The sequence below is a fragment of the Trachurus japonicus genome, chromosome 13 (genome assembly GCF_045865225.1).
Source record: "Trachurus japonicus isolate A0001 chromosome 13, Traja_1.0".
NCBI lineage: Eukaryota > Metazoa > Chordata > Actinopteri > Carangiformes > Carangidae > Trachurus > Trachurus japonicus.
Window position 1 is genome coordinate 8,013,007 of NC_140919.1, and position 21,749 is coordinate 8,034,755.

The window sequence follows — 21,749 nt, forward strand, 5'->3', positions numbered from 1 at the left end:
TGTGTGTGTGTGTGTATCACTGAGTGGAATTTGAATTTGCTGCGACCACATAATTAACAACCTGCGTTATTTCACTACTAGATTTTAACGTAGATGTTCAAGAGTACGGATTTACTTTGGCCGACTTTTAGTTTTACTTTTAGTTTTGTATTTAATGTCAATATGTGCAGAGGAAAGGGGAGGTGGGGGGGGGGGGGCATTAGTGGGGTGGGGGCAGGTGGCACTCATAAACATAATGTGGTGGTCTCTGTTTGCAGCGACGCAGCAGGAAACTGACCTGATTATTAAAATCCAGATGCATGTTGTTGTTTCTGCATCAACATCAAACTCTAGAATAAAACTGTTTCATCCAGTTTCAGGTGAGACACTTTTTTTTTTCTTTTTTTTTTTAAAGCAGCAGGGAAACTTAACATGATTTACAGTGTGGAAACTATTCAGGACTGGGTCGACGATGCAACTATTAAAAACGCAGACACTCGACTCCGCCGCTTTCAGACAGAAAGAAACCGTGGAGCTGCTGAGATATTAACAAACCAAACGTCCACATCTGAAGAAACTCCGGCGGTTTTTTTTACACCGACTGATGTTGAAGAGTTGAAATAAAGATCTGAAAGAAGTTGCTTGGTTGTTTATTTGGACAAAACATCAGTTTTATGTGTTGCACATTTATTTAAAAAAAAAAAAAAAAAGAAGGTGAATCATCATTTGTCTGGTTGTTGCTCAACACAAGTGTTGCTCTATGTTGCACTTAGAGATCTCAATCTTTAAACACTATTATATCTTCTTTTTTCAATCATTAATAATCAACGTCAGTGTAAAAAAAAACCCTTAAACAGCAGAAAGTATGAGAGTATGAGGCAGGAATGACGGTGGCCGACGTGCAGCAGATAAAAAACACAGATAAAATAAAGTCTTTGGGGGAAAAAAAGTAAGAAAGAAAAAAAAAAGTGTGCACGGCCTCAGAGAGACGACCGCAATATCTGCTCAGAATATCCATGTGTATTAGCTGCAGCCTCAAAGTAGCACATCTAGTAGTAATCGGCACGGTGACAGAGGACTATATTGGTTAAAAGAAAAAAAAAAGGGAAAAGCACCACATCCTCCGAGCATCTGGAGATGTTGTGAGGGGGCAGTCGGAGGTTGGAAATGTCACTGACAGTTCCCAAACCCCGGAGAACAAAGCGCACTTATTCATCACTGAACTTTTGCCCAAGTCGTGTGTGTGCGTGTGTGTGTCTGTGTGTGTGTGTGTGTGTGTCTGTGTGCGTTCAGACGACTCCCACAAACAGTTAAAGTTGCGTCTGTGTCGGCCATAAAATTTACATTGAGAGAGAAAGAGAGAGAGAGAGAGAGAGGGAGAGGGTGATCCGAGCGAGGCCTTAAATCTCCCAGAGTTTTAATACCTATGGATGTAATTAAAGTGAATGAAAATAATAACAACACACACGCAGGGGGAAGGAAACACAAATCCTTTCCAGAAATGTGAGCAGACATACCAAGGCCTGCAATGGCACCAGCATTCTTCACTAATTCCCAAAGACCCACTGGCACTGGTGCAGAGAGCGAAAAAGGGACGCATATGTAGCTTTACTGTCAAGAAAATCACTGCATCCATACATTGTTTGGACTTAACGCATAATCCTTTCCATTGATAAAATTATGTTGAGTGTGCCTGGCTGGAAATCCACAAGTACAGGGCTTCGGCACACATGCTTTTTCCCTTCTCTGGTTTTCCTTTAATTTGCAAATCTTGTAATCTAAGCCTAGAGCTGACTGAACCAACTTCTAAACCAGCACTGCTGTAGCGGCCAAGGCTCCAATCTGTTTTCCATTTAAGTGTCAAGACGGCATCCTTTTTGGTGGTTAACAAAAGCTGTTATTTCAAAATGATTATATGCTAAAAATTGTGTGAGGACCTTAGTAAGTTTATGAACAGGCACCAATGGAAAGTACAGCGCTTGCACCCGGAAGCCTTTTTCCTCCTCGTCTCTGACCAAGAGTGTTATTTACCAAGCACTTCTGTACGGGGGGAACAACCGGGCTTGTGCCATTCAGCCAGAGGTCAGGGTTTTCTGCTTTTCAACACAGCGCATGTTTTCGGCATTAGTGTCGAGCGACGCCTGGGTGATTCGCCAAACCGTCAAAACGCTGCCTGTCTCCAAAAAAAAAGTCAGCGAGGACAGGACATAGGAAAAGCAGAAGCAACCGTAACGGCGTTAAGAGAGAAAGAGAGAGACACACACGAGGGGCGGCGGCGGCGGCGGCGAGTCGCTGGAAAACATCAAGAAGAAGGAGAAGAAGGTGGTGGTGGTGGTGGTGGTGGTCTCCCTCTGTCAGGGCCCCGGCTGCAGTCAGACTTCCTTATTTCATTTCCCTGGGAGGATATATTGAGTTAAATGTTGTGTAGCTCTGGAGGAGCAGCGTCAGTAAATGGAGGAGGAGGAGGAGGAGGAGGAAGGGGGGAGAGCGTGAGGAGGAGGCGAGTGCAACGCGCCGCCGCCCTCGGGCTCTGTCACTTTCCGAATTCACTTTCTTCCACTAAACAAAGACACGACATCCCCAGACCCTGCAGCATCCACACATCTGGTTTATCTCCGCCTCTGTCTGCTGCCTGTGGTAGTGGAGCTAGTAGAGGTAGTAGAGGTGGAAGAGGTAGAGGTAGAGGTAGTAGAGGTAGTAGAGGTGGAAGAGGTAGAGGTAGAGGTAGTAGAGGTAGTAGAGGTAGAGGTGAAGGTACGGCTCACATTCCTGCCTCGGTGCCACTGACAGCCCATGAATCACAGTGACTAAGCTGCACGTGCGAGTAGGCAGTGGTGTAGTGGTCGTTGGACGCGAGGGTGCGCCGTTTTTTGTTTTTTTTCTAAAGAGGAACTAAGCTGATTTTCCCGTGGCTATGATACGTTTTTACCTTAATTAAAAACCTCCGGAGTAATTGTGATCATTAACTACATGACATGCAACTTGTTACGAGTGAGAACGGAGAGGCTCTCTGCCTTCACCTGTCGTCTCACGGCTGAAAACCAACCTTCTCACAACATCAGTGTAGCACCTGGTCGCCGCCCCGGAGTCCCAGCTCTCGTCTCTGCAGCACCACGACACAAACACGCTCCGTAACCCGCGATCTTTTATGACGGACACATCGTAACATCGAAACGTTATTCACCGCTCCCTATTGATTTTTCACAGGCTTCGTTGTAAACAAATGCACATGGCCAGGCGAAGGGGTGTCAAAACAGCGGAAAAGAAATGGGTTTTTCCCCCTAGAAATGACTAAAGCTGTAGATAGAGCCATTAGAAACAAATGCAACTGATTTTTAAATGTATTTAATTTTTATGTTGTTAACTTACAGGCTTTGTTAGTTTTAGGTTCAATATGTGCAAAAAAGTCAAGGTTCTCAATAAACAACTAGTTCGGCCCACAACAACACAACACAACACATGCTAAGCCCTGAACAAAGTCCTACAGGTGTCACTGGGTCACTCATGTAAGTTCATCATCTTGTCTAGATCTTAAAAAAGTTTATTCTCTTGTGCCTCTGTAAAATAAAAAAGCACAGGTTTGAGATTTTACCATTATATTACAATATAAAATTACTTGGTGACTTAATATACCAAACTCTAGGAAATAACCAGTCCATTGTTCATTACTTTCAAATTAAGTTTGTAACATATAAAAGTAAAATGACCAGGTGTGCCTTTGACTTTTACATCTGATTTGTTTTTTTGACCTATTTTATTGTGATGGCAAACTTTGTTATTCGTATGTTTTTTATTCTTGACTTCATATCAGAAAGAAATCTGACATGTATCATATTGACACGGTCATGGTCGAGTTAATCCAACAGATCAAAGTTTAGTAGTTTAACAACATGACGTCACCGTCCGTCTAAAGGTGTTTGATATTTAACAAATACTGGAGGATGGTGTAGCTGCTGAATTTGGCCCAAACTGATCACGACAACAATATGTAGCTGCTCTTATACTGCACCACAAGTTGTTTTCATAATGAAGAGGCAGGAAACACAAATAAAACACTTTCTCTTCCATCTGGGAACCACTTGTCTTCAACACACACACACACTTTACACAGCGGTGTTCCACAAGGTTCAATTCAAGGCCCCTTTGTGTTTTAAATCTGCTTCATATTAGTTGTATAATCCTAACAAGCATCAAGACTAAAACACAAAGCATCAGTTGTGAAGAAACCAGAGGCTGCAGTTCCTCTCCTGACCACTAGAGTGCGACTCCAACAGTGACTCAGTCTCCATAGACTCTAGTGTTAAAGTGAAATAAACATGTTACCAGCGTTGGTCTCTACTGATCATTTCCTGTTTTACAGACCTCACCTGTTCACACTTAATTAACCACTAAAGGTTGTGAAGGACTGAGGGGGCGGGGCTTCTTTGACTGACTCCGCCTCTTTTAGGGGGTTTCACACCGGAACAAACTCAACTTTGAACCGACCACCACATTCAGACCGAAAAAATAATAAGTTCGGAACGTGGAAAGTCGGTTTTCAACTGAACCAAAAAATAGTTGTTTTTTATCTTGCAAACCGCAACATCATCAGTGGACGTGTCATATTCTACGCGCTGTATCGTTCCGACCAGCGGTATATATAACATACACGTAAAAAGGGTGTATGGGACTTCTTGAGTCAAGTAACAACGCATTTCATTGTCAGTAATGGTAACAGCGATATAAACGGGGAAATAGTAACTTTTTTGACTACTGAAAAATGTAGCGGCGTTAGTGGTCTGACCTGACGAAAGTGTGTTGCTGCGATTAGCCTCTGATTGGCCGGAACGAGCCACCCGGCGGAAGTCCCGCCTCCGTGTTGCAGCTTTCACAGTCCGCCCGGTAAAGGGAAACATCAACAAACAACAACAGGAACCGAACCATGGATCTATTATACATCCGTGTCAGGAACCGAACAGAAAAAGACATATCCGTCAGCGGTTGCCAACCGCTGTTAAAACGAACAAAAGAATAAATATCCGTTAACGGTTGCCGACCGCGAACCCAAATCCAGTTTCCAACCGGCAATATTTTGAAAGCGCACCGTTGCTATGGCACCGACCAATGATTGTGACTGGTTGAAAGAATTCCATTTTTTTTTCTCTGATCGCAGAATCATAGGCGGACCAGCGAGACCCTTCTTCTCTGGAGGAGGGTCAGGCAAGCAAGACTACGCCGTTAGTAAGACCGTGATTTTATATTGCCGTTATTCCCATCACTGCTGAGGTGACGTCCATCTTTATTTCTAGTCTGGTTTATATGAATCAATGTTGTGTATGTCAAACTTTTTTTGGGGGGGGGATTCAGGCCTGAGGTGAACTCCCATTGGACCTGAACATCAGGGACGTCTTAAAGTCCCAACATACATCTGTTGGGATGTTAAAGCACTGGTTCGATGGAGCGACACCAGCCCGGCCCTCCTGTACGTGGTTGATGGTTCTGTACTCAGTGACTGTAACTGCTCGTGCTCGGACCGTTGCACATGTTTGCAGATGGAAAACAGAGCAGCAGCAGCAGCAGCAGCAGCTTCAGTTTTTACTACGAGGCTGAACTCACCCAGAGGAGCCTGTGCTCTTGCAAACCCCCAGCAGGGGCCTCTTGTCGGCGAATCCGTCCGTCTTCAGAGGACCTGAGAGGGACGAGAGAGGAGAGGCAGATGAGAAACAGAGTGATGTGCACACAACAAAGAGACACATTCTTCTTGTTCCTCGTCGTCTTGTTTCCTCTTCGTCTTCTTGTTCTTCACCAGCGAGGCCTCTAGTGCTGCCCACCCTCGTTCAGCAGGCAGCCTATTACCATGACAGGAAACGTGCTGATTACATTACTACTGTTGCCCTGTAATTCAATTATGGTCATCAAACATTTCTGATGAAGGGAGACTCCAACCCCCCCACTCCAAATCAGGCCTTGTTTTGCAAGTTATTGGACCATGACACCAACTACCCCCACCCCCCATCCCGTCTGCGCTGTAAAGACTTTGGAGTTTTACTTTCTTTCTGATTCTTTTCTGGTTTTGAAAGGAAAATAAATGTTTACCAGGAAAATGTGTGATTAAAAAAGTAAATAAAAACTCAGCAGTGAAAGAAGTTGGAGAAATCTTCTGAATTTTGAGGATTTTTTTTCAGGGTTGGAATTACACCACAGCAAAAACTCAGCGGGCATATTTTTTTTTTTAAATGAATAGAAAACATGTTGCATTTAGTGGACTTAGCCGGTATTTTCCCTAATTGTGTCATTCTTGAAGACAGGCGGGGGGATCAGGGGGATTGAGGGGATGAGGGGTGGTGAGGGGGGGCTCAGATTGAAGAAGATGTTACCCTTTAGAGGACTGTAATTTGAGGCTTGACAGTAATCAGCCTGAGTTCCTGCGGTATGGCGTGAGAGCAGAAGTGCCTTCCCTACCAACCAGCCTTTAACACTCCCGACAAGGTCTTTTCTTCTCTCGTGTTTCTGTCATCAGACATCAGCCCCACTCAAGATATTGAGCCGTAACGTAAATATGACTCTTGGAGACTTGGTGAAATGGTACATTTACTCAAAAACCTTCTAGTGGGGGGAAGAACGGTAATGCAACATTGCGTGAATTGAGAAACTTTGGTTCGATTACCGCTGTAACTTTGTTACGTTAGCGGACGGTTCTGACTTGTATCCGTTTAGATAAAAACCAAACATGGGTTGAAACGTTACGGACAACAACTTGTTCATTGTTAAAACTCCACGGACAGTGTGGGAGCATCCCGAGTGAGCACAATCTCTCCCTCTATATATATATATATATTTCACATATCCTCAATGCTCATTTGTTATCAATTAGGCGAACAATGTAGAAGGCCGCAGAAGATCATAGGTTGTAAACTCCAGAGAGGATGTGGATAAATGCATTTACTCCCTGTAGAAAAGCAGCACTTCCTTCTCTATTCTAGGAAAGGGGGGAACCTTGCCTTATTATATTCAACACCTATTTTCGGGCATTTCTAAGTCCGCCCACCCACGGCCTTGCATCCCGGACAATTGGCCTTTTAATGGCTCACCACAGTGCAACACTGTTTGCGCCCTAGCAGATTGCAATCAGTGTCCTTCCCTCCAGTAGTACAATTCATATTTATTTTCTGCTGAGAGAATTGCTCTCCTCATGTGTCGAGGCTATCTGCTGCTTCTTATTACTGTGGTTTGCTTTCATCCACTTCCAGCGCTCTTTAAATGCCGCCATTGTGTGTTGTTGAAATCTGCCAAAAGACCGGAACATGGACGGAGAACAAAAAGGCGTTTTTCTCACCGAGGAAAAAAAAAAAGAAAGAAGAAACGCCGCAAAGCAGCGGGGCTATACAGCAGCTTTCACAGCACTGATTGACACCTGCAGAGATGAAATTCAAACTTCATGTCTGGAAAGGATCTAATCAGTGGAACAACTAAACCATTTGCACCGAGGCTTTGAGGATGTGAAAACTGGTTTTCATAGAGAACTCAACTTTCCAGAGTCTGGAAATGACGGAGGAACATTTGTTTGTCATCACAGTCACAGTGGATGTTTCACTCTGTGAGGAAACGTGTAAATGAAATTATATGTTTTTAGTGGTTGGTTCATTATCTGACTGCCTGTGGGGCTGCACACATACCCAGACCTTCTGACTGGAGGTTGTGGTGCGAAGCAGAAGCTTTAGACCATGAATCGTCCTGGGAATCTTTCCTGTAAACTGAAAACTAATCCAGACAGATAAGAAAATCTCTGCTGGAGGTTTGACCTTCAGGTTATTATCGCTCTACCATCTCTGCAGAGGCCTGTTGAAGCTCTGTTCGAGTGACTGTTGGCTTCTTCAGCTCCCCAACAAAAGGGCCAAAGGATCTTCTGCCCTGGTTCCTCGGCCTGAGGAGATGGTGACTCGTCCTCCTGAGAGCAATCCAAGCTTTACCAATGGTTTTAAACCTTTTAAACCACATTTTCCTCCACAGACAGTCCCTAAAGACTTCAGCACTTGGTTTTGTTGCAGGTGGAGTCCAGTCCAGTCAAGCGGTCGGCAGTTAAAGCAAATTAGAAGAACCTGGCCATGATGTGGTTGCGTTCCTCTGACTTCATTCTCTCATAAATGAGAGATTTTCAGTTTTTGATCTTTGACAAATTTTCTGTTTTCTTTGTGTCATCGCTTTGCTTCGTGGAGATTTATGTGCAAACATGACGACTGCATCTGAATAATTTATGGATGTTTACAGAACATTTGGTCAAGATTATGAAATACGACCGGGACCGTAAATTTTTTTACTGAGTGGTTAAAGGACAACTACTGCATTTGAAAGCAGCGTTCAATACATCCATTCTGAAATATGTCTACGTTCATCCTGTGTCCTGTAATTTTCATTTGTGCCGGAGGGACGCGGTAATGCATTAGTCATGTCGGAAACTCAAAACATGTGAATCTAGAAGAGAGTCGACCATTTTTCTTCTCAGTTAGAGAATCAGGAAATGATGCAAAAAACCTGAGGAAATATCTGAAGTTTCTTCATCGTCCAGGACTGGATTTCTGTGCAGCTTCACATAGGAAACCGTCAAGTAGAGTCTCCTCAGGTTGAAGCTGTGATTGAGCCACGATGCTTCGCTGCTGAGATTTAACCTCTCAGGACCAAAAAAACCAACGTCAATCAAGAGCTGAATCACAGCGACACCAACATGGCTGCCTTGTCCGTTCATCGTGGCTGCGTGAGGTTCAGGTCACACAGAGAGTTTCCATCACAGGTTGAGAAACAGTTTCTGCAGTTCTTCTTCTCAAGGAAGTCACATAATAAAGCCAATAAATCACAATGAGGATGATGCATTTACTGAATCTTGTGTTTTTCTCAACCGTTAGCGATCGTTCGTACTTCTCGGACCAATTACGTCCCGTGACACAATAACAATGTGCTGCAAATCGCTCTAGATGTAATATTACCATTTACTTCACATCCAAATTTAATATAGATATTAATCCAATTTTCAAAAGATGAACTTTTCCACTGCAGAAAAATGTAAAAATTTGTTTCCAATTTCCATCATTTTCCATCAAACTGTCTCTATACAACGAGGCCTTGTGCTTAGGAACATATTCTACGCATTTCTTTTACTTTCTTTTGCATGTTCTTTGTTATTATCGTCAATCTAGTTTATGTCTTCTCTTACTTTTTATGTGGCTGCTCATCTTCATCTGCTTTAATAGTCAGGGCTTTGTTTTGTTTTTACTTAAGGTCTATTTTTACAGTGTTTTCCTAAAACTTAACCACGTTTATCTTGGAAGTCCAACATACGCTGCTGCTTCAGCTGCACTTCACTAAGACGTAACAACGCCTCCGTGTGTTGGACCCGACACATGAGCCGATGAATAAAACAAAAGTTACGGCTCCTCTCAGACACTCTTATTCTGTTAGGTGTCATCAATTTGTGATGCTCGATGTGTTCCAGCGGTCGATCTGTTGATATCTAATATTTAACACCCCCACATTCCTCCAACCTTTCCTTGTCATCCTCTGCATTCATTTAGCTTGATTTGCCGCTTCCCCCGGTATGACTTCTGCCTCTTACTATTAATGCACCGCTGCATTACATGATTGTTTATTGATAGTAGGATCGGTATCTCACCCTGCTCTTCTATTCTACATGTCTGTTTGATTCTGCTGCAAAATGGCAGCGACAAAGACGCCCGCGCTCTTTTAAGAGCAGCTGACATCTAAAAGTTGGATTCATTTTTAATGTTTTGGGGGGAAGTGAAGTGGCGTCAGGCAGCAGCAGCAGCAGCAGATACAGCGTGAGGAGGACAAGGAGGACGAGGCGGTGCAGCTTACAGCTTACAGACGTAAACAGGGCGTCTGCAGCCCTGTGCACGCCGAGTCGCCGACCTAAACAACATGTGAAGGATGCTAAAGGGAAGATTTAGAGGAGTTAGAGGGAGATGGCTGACAGAACAGTGGAGGCTCAGTGATGGGTTTCCAGCAGAGCTCTGGCAGCAGAGACGCCCTGACTTCAGAGGCTCGCCACCACCGAGCAGCAGCAGCAGGCCAACAATAATGGCAGCCTGACTTCAACATTAGGACCAGGCAGCATGGAGCACTCTTTAATTTTAATGATGTAGCACCACTTAAAGTGCCCACAACCCAAAACTGCATTAGGATGAGCCATACAACATTTAATTTTAAGTGTCGACCTTGAATGGTGAAATCAACCTAACCAAAGAGTCTTTTTTTTTCTCTTTTTTCTAGGACACAGAGTTTGAAAACCATGTAAAATAAAATATATATATGTATATTAAAAAAAAACTCCAGGATTTAAATGTGAAATGTTTGTAAAAGTGCACACAGGTAGAGTTCATGTGTTTTAGTGTGACAGTGTGAGGAGGAAACGAAGCTACAGGAGCAGTTGAAGCAGCTGAGCTGAGTTACTGCTCTTGTTGTTTTGTCTCGGAGCTGCAGCACAATCCAAACCAGACACTACGGCTTTTTTTTTTTTTTCTGTTCATTTGTAAACACTTTCTTTTTTTTTCTCTTTTCTTCCTGAGCGTTGGATCAGAACATAAAGACCTCCGTCTGTCCGTCTGAGGCTGAAAACCTCAACATGACGACTGGAGGTCGCTGCAGTCCTTCACCTGACGCTTCAGTTACACTTTGGTTTCATACAGATTCAACTAACCAGATATGACAGATTCAATACTGAGCTTTAGTAAAGATAACCAGATAAACTTTTACTGTGCAGACCTGAGAGATGTTGCTGTAGTTCAGCTCAAACTAAACAACTTCAGTAGAAAATATAATAACAACCGAAAAATGGGAAATGTGCATGTTAGGTTTGGGTTGGGGGAGGTTATGTATCTTTTTTATATAATATTATTTATTTATCCATTGGAAAGGGATAGTGCATACAGTATTAATGAACTTCAGTATAAATACTTTGTAAGTATGCCAGAGTTATAGCATGACATGTGTATCCATTGTAATAGTTATTAAAACAAGTCCAGGGTATAAAGTTTCCTGTTTATGTCCAAAATCTGTGTGTTATTGTATTTTATATTTCAGGTGTGACCAGAGAGCAAAGAAAAAAACTGAAAAACACTCAAAAATGATTTGGTTTTGTTTAATATTATGAAAAATGATCTGATATAATAGGATTTGTGTGTGTGGGTATCAACCCAAGCTGACTCATTAAAACCTCAAAATACGATTAATTTAAAATAAACCTGCAGATGTGGAGACTGAAGCTCTGTATGTATGATCCATGTGTGTGTGTGTGTGTGTGTGTGTGTGTGGAGGACACTCACTGATATGCGGCGCTGGCAGGATGCGAGCAGCTCGAACGGGACCGTGACGCACCGAGAAGAGTTCCTGGGCTTCACCGGCCAACTGCAACACAGACGACAAGGAACAAGTTACTGTGACTGTTACTATCGACTACAGCTCTGTTTACAGCGTGAGTGTGTGTGTGTGTGTGTGTGTCCGTCCTTGGGGTCAGACAACACAACAGAAAACATCTGAACATTTTAAACCCTGAATATGTTTGTGTTAACGTTCTCCACCGCGTCGTCTGCAGCAGCTCCTCTGTTGCATCACTGCTGCTGCTGCTGCTGCTGCTCAGGTCAATGTGAACAATGTGAACAATGTGAACCCACTGGTGCTGATGTGTTTTGCACGTTCATGCACATGAACTTCTACATGAGGAAACACCAGGTCCAAAAACCTGCAGGTAACAATTCACCTCCATGAATTTTGTATATATCTTTATTCTATTCTATTTTTTATATAGTATATGCGTTTTTGTTGGGTTTTTTGCATATAGTATATGCATATCTTTTGCACTAGAATATTTTAATTAAAGCAGAAGTAAGTGATATATTTGTGTTAATATAAGTCTTAAATAGTTATATCTTCCGACAGCAATCACTTCTATAGAGTGTTTGGACTGAAACACGGGTCTGTCAGTCACTCTGCTCTGCTCTGAGCCGAGGAGAAAACATTTATCGTATCCTACAGTTTTTATCCAATGAGGAGAGAGAACGGCATGCAGGGCTGTGTGTGCAGCCAAGGGACGCCGTGAATGTGGCGACGTAGGGACGAGGACTGTTATGGTGCGTTCAAGGAAACTCGTAACTCGTGTTTTTCCGACCTGTGAAGTCGTACCAGTTCGATCTGGTACGAGTTCACAGGTCAGAAGTTACGAGTGGCCGTTATAGTGACTTTCACAGGTAAAACAGGTCGGAAAAACACGAGTGGGTTGCCTGGAACGCTACAAAGTCCTAAGTTGTGACTTGAAGCTGTAATTTACGGTTTCAAAAGCCTGCCTGGAACGCAGCATTAGCCAAAACGACCGGATCGCTTACTTCTGCTTTAATTCTATTTTATTTTATTTTATTTTATTTAAATTCTTAAAAGTCTCTGGTTTCTGCTGATGTGTCTCTGTTACCTACAACAGCAAATGTGTGGAGATACACTATTTCTAAGTAGTCTAGTTCTATACCTCTGGAAGGCATGGTCGGGTCGGACCACTGACCAAACCATACCAATAGATACATTACGCTGCTAAAAAAAAGAGAAAGAAAAGCAAGTCCCGTCTTCTTTCCGACGTTTCCAAAACAAATCTACACATGCCGGCCAGACAAACGGGGAAATGCAGTCTTCACTCCGCCGCTTTCGTCCACAGGGGCCGCCAAAATCAACACTAAATGAAAAGCCTGTACAGGGGCTTTAAGTCTATTGTTATCCCTCCCTTTAAACTATTCTTGGTACCTTTATGTTTGCACCTGACACCGAGACAAGTTCCTGGTGCTGTAAACCGACCTTCACTGCTCTTGGCAATAAAAAACAGTTCTGATTCTGATGATCTATTCATTAAATACAACAGAGGATATGTGTTGTCTCTTTTATATATTTGCATCTTTATCTCTTTATCTGTTCCTTTGCGTGACTGTAATGTGATGTAATGTCATTTCCAATAAACAGTGTGATTTATCTGGTGTGAGAGTAGAAAGTGACCGTGGGACCAGCATGCTCTGCTCTGCAGCCCGACTCCACAGCCCTGCAGAGAACAATGTGTGAAATCACCATGAAGGACAAGAAAGAAAAAACAAAAAAAAACTGGAAAAAAAAAAGTCTGGGGAGGTTTTTTTTCTGCACGACAACAAAAGAGCAAGGACAAATAATTATTTGTTCGCACTGTCAGAGAAATAATATATTCCAACTGTGGAATCGGCTCGTCATAGAGAGAGAGAGAGAGAGAGAGAGAGAGGGAGGATGGGGAAGGAGGAGGAGAAGAACGGCCGGCGGTCTGGTGGTTGAAGTTTCAGCCAAAACCACAAAAGCAAAATCTACTGAGGACAGAATAAAAGGCCCAGCGGCATCGCAGTGGAAAGCAGCTTCCTACACTCGCTGCTGCTGCCGCTGCCGCTGCGCCGTCGCCGACGCCGACCAGCCAGGAGGAGGAGGAGGAGGAGGAGGAGGAGGAGGAGGAGGAGGAGGAGGAGAGAGAGGAGGAGGAGAGAGAAGAGGAGGAGGAGGAGGAGGAGGAGAGAGAAGAGGAGGAGGAGGAGGAGAGAGGAGGAGGAGGAGGAGAGAGGAGGAGGAGGAAGAGGAGGAGGAGGGGGAAGAAGAGGAGGAAGAGGCCGGGGATACGGGCTGATGCCAAGCAGGCAAGAGCCCATGATGTGTCTGTGTGTCTGTGTGTGTGTAAAGCAGGAGAAAAATGAAGGGAAGGAAGGAAGGAAGGAGGGAAGGAAGGAAGGAAGGAAGGAAGGAAGGAAGGAAGGAAGGACAAAGGGAAAGATGGGAGGAAAGAAGAAAGGGGAAAAGGAAGGAAAGATAGAAGGAGAGAGGGAACAGATTGGGTCAAAAAGGAAGGAAGAAGTAAGGACAAAGGGAAGGAAGGAAGGAAGGAAGGAAGGGAAAGATGGGAGGAAAGAAGAAAGGGGAAAAGGAAGGAAAGATAGAAGGAGAGAGGGAACAGATTGGGTCAAAAAGGAAGGAAGAAGTAAGGACAAAGGGAAAGAAGGAAGGAAGGAAGGAAGAAAGGGAACAGATTCGTTCAAGGAAGGAAGAAGAAGGAAGGAGGAAGGAAGGAATGAAGGGAGGGAAGGGAAAAGGAAGGAAATAAAGATGGAGGGATAGGGAACAGATCAGGTCAATTGGATCAAAAGAGGAAGGAAGAAGAAGTAAGGACGAAGGGAAGGAAGGAAGGACAAAGGGAAAGATGGGAGGAAAAAAGAAAGGGGAAAAGGAAGGAAAGATAGAAGGAGAGAGGGAACAGATTGGGTCAAAAAGGAAGGAAGAAGTAAGGACGAAGGGAAAGAAGGAAGGAAGGAAGGAAGGGAACAGATTTGTTCAAGGAAGAAGAAGGAAGGAACGGGAAAAGGATTGTGGAAAGAAGGAAGGGAGAAAGGAAGGAAAGCTAGAAGGAGGGAGGGAACAGATTTGTTCAAGGAAGAAGAAGGAAGGAAGAAGGGAAAGAAGGGACACAAAAGGAAGGGAAAAGGAAGGAAAGAAAGATGGATAGAGAGGGATAGGGAACAGATCAGGTCAATTGGATCAAAAGAGGAAGGAAGAAGAGGTAAGGACGAAGGGAAGGAAGGAAGGAAGGAAGGATTGTGGAAAGAAGGAAGGGAGAAAGGGAGAAAGGAAGGAAAGAAGGAAGGATGGAGGAAGGGAACAGGAGTGTTAAAACCTCCCCAGACTGCCCTCCACGTTTGATTGCACCGTCGTAAAACATAAAAAGAGAAAGAGAAAGACGAAGTGAGCAGCGTTCAACAGGTTTTTGATGAGGCTGTAAATAATGTGTGTGTGTTAGTGTCTATGTGTGTGTGTGTGTGTGTGTGTGTGTGTGTGTGTGTGTGTGTGTGTGTGTGTGTGTGTGTGTGTGTTAATGTGTGTTAATGTGTGTGTGTGGATCTCAACACCGAGTCCTTATCAACACGTCGACGCCGGCTGAGCGGAGGAAACGAGGAACGAGCAGCTGTTTGTTAAAGAGTGAGATCGTTGACTGGGCTGATGTTCAATAAGAGTGTGTGTGTGTGTGTGTGTGTGTGTGTGTGTGTGTGTGTGTGTGTGTGTGTGTGTGTGTGTGTGTGTGTGTGTGTGTGTGTGTGTGTGTGTGTGTGTGCATGTGTGTGTGTTTTACTACTATCAAGCAGCTTCTCTGATCAAACAAGTGCATTCCAGCACATTTGCACCGGCTTAAAATGACATTTAAGGATAATCAGGGTTTTAAAAGTTTCTGCTCTTTATTACAGCCACAGTGTAACGCATTTTAATAGATGTGTGTGTGTGTCCCTGTGTGTGTGTGTGTCCCTGGCTTCATGTGTTCATATGTGATGCCAGTATATTAGGTCAATGGCCTGTGTGGCTGTTGGCACGTTGTTCTAAAGCGCAGCCTGTCCCACTTTCCCTCCTCCTCCTCCTCCTCCTCCTCCTCCTCTTCTTTTATGCGTTAAATTACAGTGAAGCCTGCATTATCACTTTACTAGTGAGTTAATCTGTTTGTTCTCCTAAGTCTTTAAACCCATCTGAGGGGATGATCGCTCTTTTGTGCAATTAGTAGCCCTTTCGCTAAAAGTGGCGGATTTGCAGCTGGATGGGGCAGCGGCAGCGTTGGCGGCAGCGGCGTGTGTTTTATTTCAAAGTGCTCGCGGCGGCGGATTAACACTGGAGACACGACGAGCAGCACTGATAGCAGGATGTCAAATAAATAAATAAATAGATGATAAAAAAGGAGCAGGGGATGGACGAGTGGTTTGATATCATATATAACATTTTTAAGATGGAAAGAATTACTTTTGCTATAAGACTAAAACAGAAAAGATGGAAAAGATGGATTAGATATGTGTCACTCCGGTTTGTCCATCGTTTGTCTAGCACCGGGTTTTATATCCATTTCCTTTTTTCATCTATGTTTTTCCTTTTCAACCCTTATGCATCAGTATTTTAATTTTCTTCTTTTCTTCTCTAGTATAGACCGAATCTCCTTGTTGTTTACATTCTACTTCCGGGTAGAAAACCAGCATGTAATTTGAATGAGAACAATAGTAGGCTAACGAACGAGAGTTTAGCTAGCCTATCATATTTTTCACGCCCTATCACCGTTTAGACAAATCTGAAATGATTGAAGAAACATTACTATTTCTGTGTGTGTGTTTTGTGTTGCTATGTGTTGTATTTATTCAGTTTGGGGGAATCAGAGTGTCTAGAAAGCATCAGTGGCTCAGCTGACAGGGACAGCTAACAGCGGCTAAGCTAACGGCGGTAGCTAAGCTAACACCAGGACGTCAGCTGTTAAAACCCTCCCGTTGTGGGACACGACATGAAACTACTCCAGTTAGCTCAGTCTTGTTGGAACTCAGATATCTGCTGGAGAAAATATTTTTTCATGAAGCGTTTATTGAGTCACTGAGTTATTAAAGTTAAACAGGTAGCTAACCGTTAGCCCGGCTAATCTATGATAACCATGACTAATTACAAAAATGTGCACATGTAAATAGTAATGTTTGTCCAATCATTGGTTTTATAAACTTTACAAACATCAGATTAGTCTAAAACGGTGATATAGTGACATGAAAAATTATATACTATATATAGCCTAGCGAAACTCTCGTCCGTCACTATTGTTCTCATGCTGGTTTTCTACCCGGAAGTAGTTGTAAACAACAAGGAGATTCGTTCTATAACAGATGTGCACCACATCATTCTTGTTCTAAACCTAATAAGGAGTTAAGTTCTCAATTTTTTTGTATTTTATTAATTTCATCTTTTGTGTGATTGATTGAGGGAGGACCAATCATCCCTATCTGTATTGTCAGTGGAATCGTGGATGTATTACTGTGCAATTCAGTTGTAAGATGCAGATGAGTGGATGAGATTGGTGGTGAATTGATGTGTGAATGAACATGTGAACCATGAAAATCACAATAAAAACAGAATTGAAAAAAGAAACAAGGAAAAAAAAGGAGCAGGGGCAGGATTCCTGTACGGACAAATGGACCGGCGGCGAAGAGGAGGAGGAGGAGGAATAATGGAATTTGCTGGATTAAAATGAGAGGAGGAGGAGGAGGAGTGGGGGGGTAGGGGGGGGTGGAGGTTAATGCGGCGGGTTATTGTGCATTACCCCGCCGCTCATCCCCGTCTTACATGGCTCTGTGTGACATCCTCCGCCATCCGCAGCATTCCCACCATTACATTAGCGGCGGCCTGGCGTGTGCAATATGCCAAATTGCTTTTTCAAAAACACACACACACACTGAGAGTTATTCATTATATTCATTTCATTTGTGGAGCTCGGTGTGTGTGTGTGTGTGTGTGTCTGCTCCTCTTGTTTTAATCTCTCAAATGTAATAATGCCATAAGCTGTGAACCGATATCTGGGCCATATTCACAAGTGAGCGCGCCGGCCGGCCGCCACCAAACGCCCCAACGCCCAACGCCAACGCCATCATCGCCGGCGGCAACACTAACGCGGCAGCACAGGGGCAGGTCGGACATATTGGGGAGGTCGGGAGGCAGCAGGTGCTCCAACAGGGGATCAAACAGGGGATCAAACAGGAGAACAGGTGCCTGATCGCAACACACTGACGCAGCACAGTGACGGGAAGTGCACGGCGGCGGCGGCACACACGGCGAGGATGAAGACACGTAGACACAACGACACAGACTCAAGCTCAAGTTTTATACGACATGATGAATTTATTTAGGAACATCTGTTATAATAAACTAATAAACAGGTTTTATTATAATATATATTAAATATAAAGAGCTACAGAGAAATATAGAGACACTTTAAACAAGTTATTTAATCTAATAAATCCAATTTATTTCATAATTGGGAACATGTTTATACGTAGCGATTCCGTTTTTACAAAGTTTAGAAGTTTATGTACATTTTAAATGTTGTGTTTGTTGTATATTCATGTATATTTTGTTGCATGTGTAACCTCCTTTTATTGTTCTCTGTTGTATTTTATGATGTATTTATTATTGTATGCGTGACAGTGGAGAAGCATTTCATTGTATTTTACTGTGCAATGACATTAAAAGCTTTCAAGTTGCTTCAAACTGTAGCAACATGGACGTGTGAGGAAAAACTGATCAAACATTTACATTTAATTTCATATTTAAACAATAAAACATGGAAAACAGGAACATTCATTTATAAGATAACAATTAATCTTCTGATAGATATTTCACATTTAAAACTGGATTTAGAAAACACTTCATTTTGATGTTTTGTCTTGTGTTCTGTGAAAAACAGCAAAGTCTTCAGGTCCGGTTTTTGTCCTGTCCTGTCTCCGCTGCTGCTGTTTAATAAAGTTGTAAAACTAAAAACCAAAAATAAACAAATAAATGAGAATAAAAACTACTTTTTACAGCCTTGGTCGGGTCTCAGTTGTGAAGCTGATGTTTAATCTGCAGGGACTTCCTGGGTAAATAAAGTCTGACTATGATCCTGTATATTCAACTGTTTTGTATAAATTTCTACCATGTTGTGTTGTTTTCTGTGTTTTTCTTGTTTTTTTTTTTTCTCTTCACTTTGTTGAACTGGACTGAACCAGAAGTTTATTATTTCCATTTTTCTTTCCCTCTCTGATACTTTCCAGACATTAAAAATCATTTTCAGGCCCAAAGCTTCAAGATATGAAACGTCTTCATTTGCTCCATCAAACAGCTGGATATTAAGGAAGCACAGCTGTCGATCCTCAGTTACATCCACACGGCTTTATTGTTACTGTTATTATTATTAGTAGTAGTATTATTACTATTATAGCAGAAATATATATTATTGATTTGCTGCTGTCAACAGGTTTAACTGCGGCTGATGATGAAGTCTTTTGTTTGTTGCTGAATGAATCTGTGCAGCTTTTAACAGCAAACAGTGTAGCAATGTGTGTATATGTTGTGAGTATAGATGGGTATGAAGGTATGTAACGTATATGTATGGGTGTGTGTGTGTATATATAGTATATATATATATAAGTATATATATAAATATTGTGTATAGGAATGATATGATAGTATAGGATAGGAAAATATGGATCTATAATATAATATAAAGAGTATATATGGCTGTAGTAGTAAAAGGTGCTGATATGAAATCGAGGAAAAACCTCACCGTGGTTATTGGTTTTTCTTGTGTTGTTTCGTTTTTTTCATTGTGTTGTTTTGTTTTTGTTCATGTACTGATGTTTTTTGTTTTTTTTTGGTTTTTGCTTTTATTGTATTCTGAATATAATGTATGTAAGTCTGTTGGAGCCCAGGAAGAATAGCTGTGGTTTTGCTGCAACTAATGGGGGATCTTAATAAACTAAACTAAACTAAACTAAACTAAACTTTGTCTTGTTTTGTTTGTTTTATTTTAAATAATAAAATAATTAAATAAAATATTTAAAAGTTTGTTTTTTTTAAGAGAATTTAAGAGCTGCTGAAATGTGTTTATGTTTCACAGTGAAGCCTCATATCAAAAGGTGAGAGAATACATTAAAAAATTAAAATTGAAAACCACTTTATGAAGCATCATCAGAAGCTCTTCTTGTATATTTGATGCGGTGTGGTGCGTTCAGGGTCCCTCGGGACGTCTGAGCTCCACGGCTGCAGGGCGGCTCCACAGCTCGTGCATTAACGCTGACACTTTCCACAGACACCTGCATCCGTCCACACACACAACTTAGTCGGCCGCAGTCTGCGTCTTATCTGGCGGCGGCGGCGGTGGACGACACCTCTGCAGCGCGAGGCGACGGAGATCTTCATCACCTCTGTCAGCGTCACCATCATCACCACCATCTACACCACCACCATCATCATCATCATCATCGTCGTCTTCGTCGCTGTGTGTGAAAGCATGTGTGTGTACACGTGTACGGATCGCACGGCGCCGGGGCCATTTACGCGGGGTGTTGGCGTAGCAACTGTCACAAACACTTCACAGCCACTCAGGAGGCAGAAACCGAGGCCGCCGCACTGCTTACTTTACAAAACGTCCCGTAAACTTTCACAAACCCCAGAGACGGAGACAGAGACGGCGAGGACAGTGTGTGTCTGTGTGTGTGTGTGTGTGTGTGTGTGATAAGAGGCCGAGAAACAAGTGTCCAGTTCAAACCTTTAAATTTAACCCTTAGAGTCGGCTCTAACGTCCCTGACACTCACTCGTTCGGCTGTAACCTCCAAAAACTGTGAAAATATTAGGGGGTGTGCCAAAAAATCGCTTCACATAAGAATCGCAATTCTCATTTAATACGATTCAGAATCGATATAAAATGTCCCAAAATCGATTAAAAAAAAAAAAAAAAAAGAAAAGAAACAAATCTGCTGACGTCGGCCCCCGTTTCCTTAGAATTTAAGAGGCAGCGTGTGAAACTGCACGATTTTTTTTTTAAATAAAGAAGCACTTTTAATTTTGTTCGGCTACTTTAGCAATATGTGATATTGCTTTTATGCAACAGTTTCAACAATTCCATCTAAGCATGGATAAATGTGAAAAAGACACTTCAGTCATTCTGTCTTGCAAAGCAGACTGGAGTAGATCATGAGGATCCTTTCACACCGACAGACTGAAGCAGAAATCATTAGGAATCAAATCGTTTTGGATCGAAAATCCGATTTTGAATCGAATCGTAGCCCCAAAAATCTGAATCGAATCGATACGATACGCTGATTTTATTTTCAATATTTTTTAGGATTAATCGTTCAATCGTCATCAGTCCTGATCACAAACATCACATGGTCGCTCATTTGTAAAGATTTTAACCCTTTGAATGCCAGGTTTGCCAGATGATCGTTATACTGTAGGAGAGGGAGGGACAGTGGCGCCACCTATGGGACATCGCATGTTTTTTCTCCGCATACCGATAATGACGCCATCTGGTGGAGATGTAGTAAAAAAAAAAAAAAAGACAAAAGCACCAGATTGATGTAATAAAATAATTGTATGTTTTTTGAATACTTTTGATTTTGCCTTTATATATTAAACAAAAAAAAGTTTACCAACCGACCGTACCCATGTTTGGTATATTTTTCTCTTTTTTTTTAGCACAACTTCACCCTACAATATCTGACAATTATTGTTTTCACTACCTTTAGTAATGTATTGGGCCCATAAATACACTAAAATTGACCTTACGTAGCATAGAGTCCTCTGAAGGTTTGAAGAGAGAAACCTTTTCAGACAGGCTTTTTACTGATGTTGATGTTCTGGAGCCTCTGTGAAGTTACCTATACGTATCTGTGCCCGTTGTGTGTTTCTTGTTGTGATCTCTGTATTTTTGCTGCATTTTATCCTTGTTGTAAAGCACTTTGTGATTGTATCTATGAAAGGTGCTATATAAATTAAATTTACTTACTTATTTACTTACTTACTTACTAAAATCACGTTGAGTAGTATCCACAGATTTGGTCACTTTGTTTTTCCCCGTTTGGTAAAATGACAAATATACAGTATGAAGTGAAATGCAACACCTGCCCATCCCACGTTTACCCTCAGATAAATATTTTGTTGTACTATGAAATTAAAACTATCATATCTCTGGTTTTGCATGGTCCATCATATAAAAACAAAAACTGAGAGAAACTTTAACATCTGCACTTTTCAGTGAGGTTGACAGCAGCCCTCCAGGTGACCTCGTTGATGTTTGCTACGGCCCTGGAGGGTTGCACTGAGTCATTTTATATTATATATTTATATTATAGCGTGTTTGTCTTTTATTGAGTGTCTTTTAATGCCGAGAGGAACTGAAGGAAATTTCATGATGTGTGTA

At 42.3% G+C, this 21,749-nt stretch overlaps 1 protein-coding gene across 4 annotated transcripts in view; it reads right to left on the reverse strand.

The window, feature by feature from the left end:
• The window catches only part of bcas3 (BCAS3 microtubule associated cell migration factor), a 481,047-nt gene that overhangs the window by 446,737 nt on the left and 12,561 nt on the right, over positions 1-21,749 (reverse strand). For all 4 annotated transcript variants that reach the window (XM_085794770.1, XM_085794769.1, XM_085794772.1 and 1 more), the window contains exons 6-7: positions 11,292-11,373; positions 5,575-5,647 (exon numbers count right to left, since the gene is read on the reverse strand). In XM_085794770.1, coding sequence (XP_085650896.1) covers positions 5,575-5,647; positions 11,292-11,373 — 155 coding nt within the window. The remainder of the gene's footprint in view (positions 1-5,574; positions 5,648-11,291; positions 11,374-21,749) is intronic.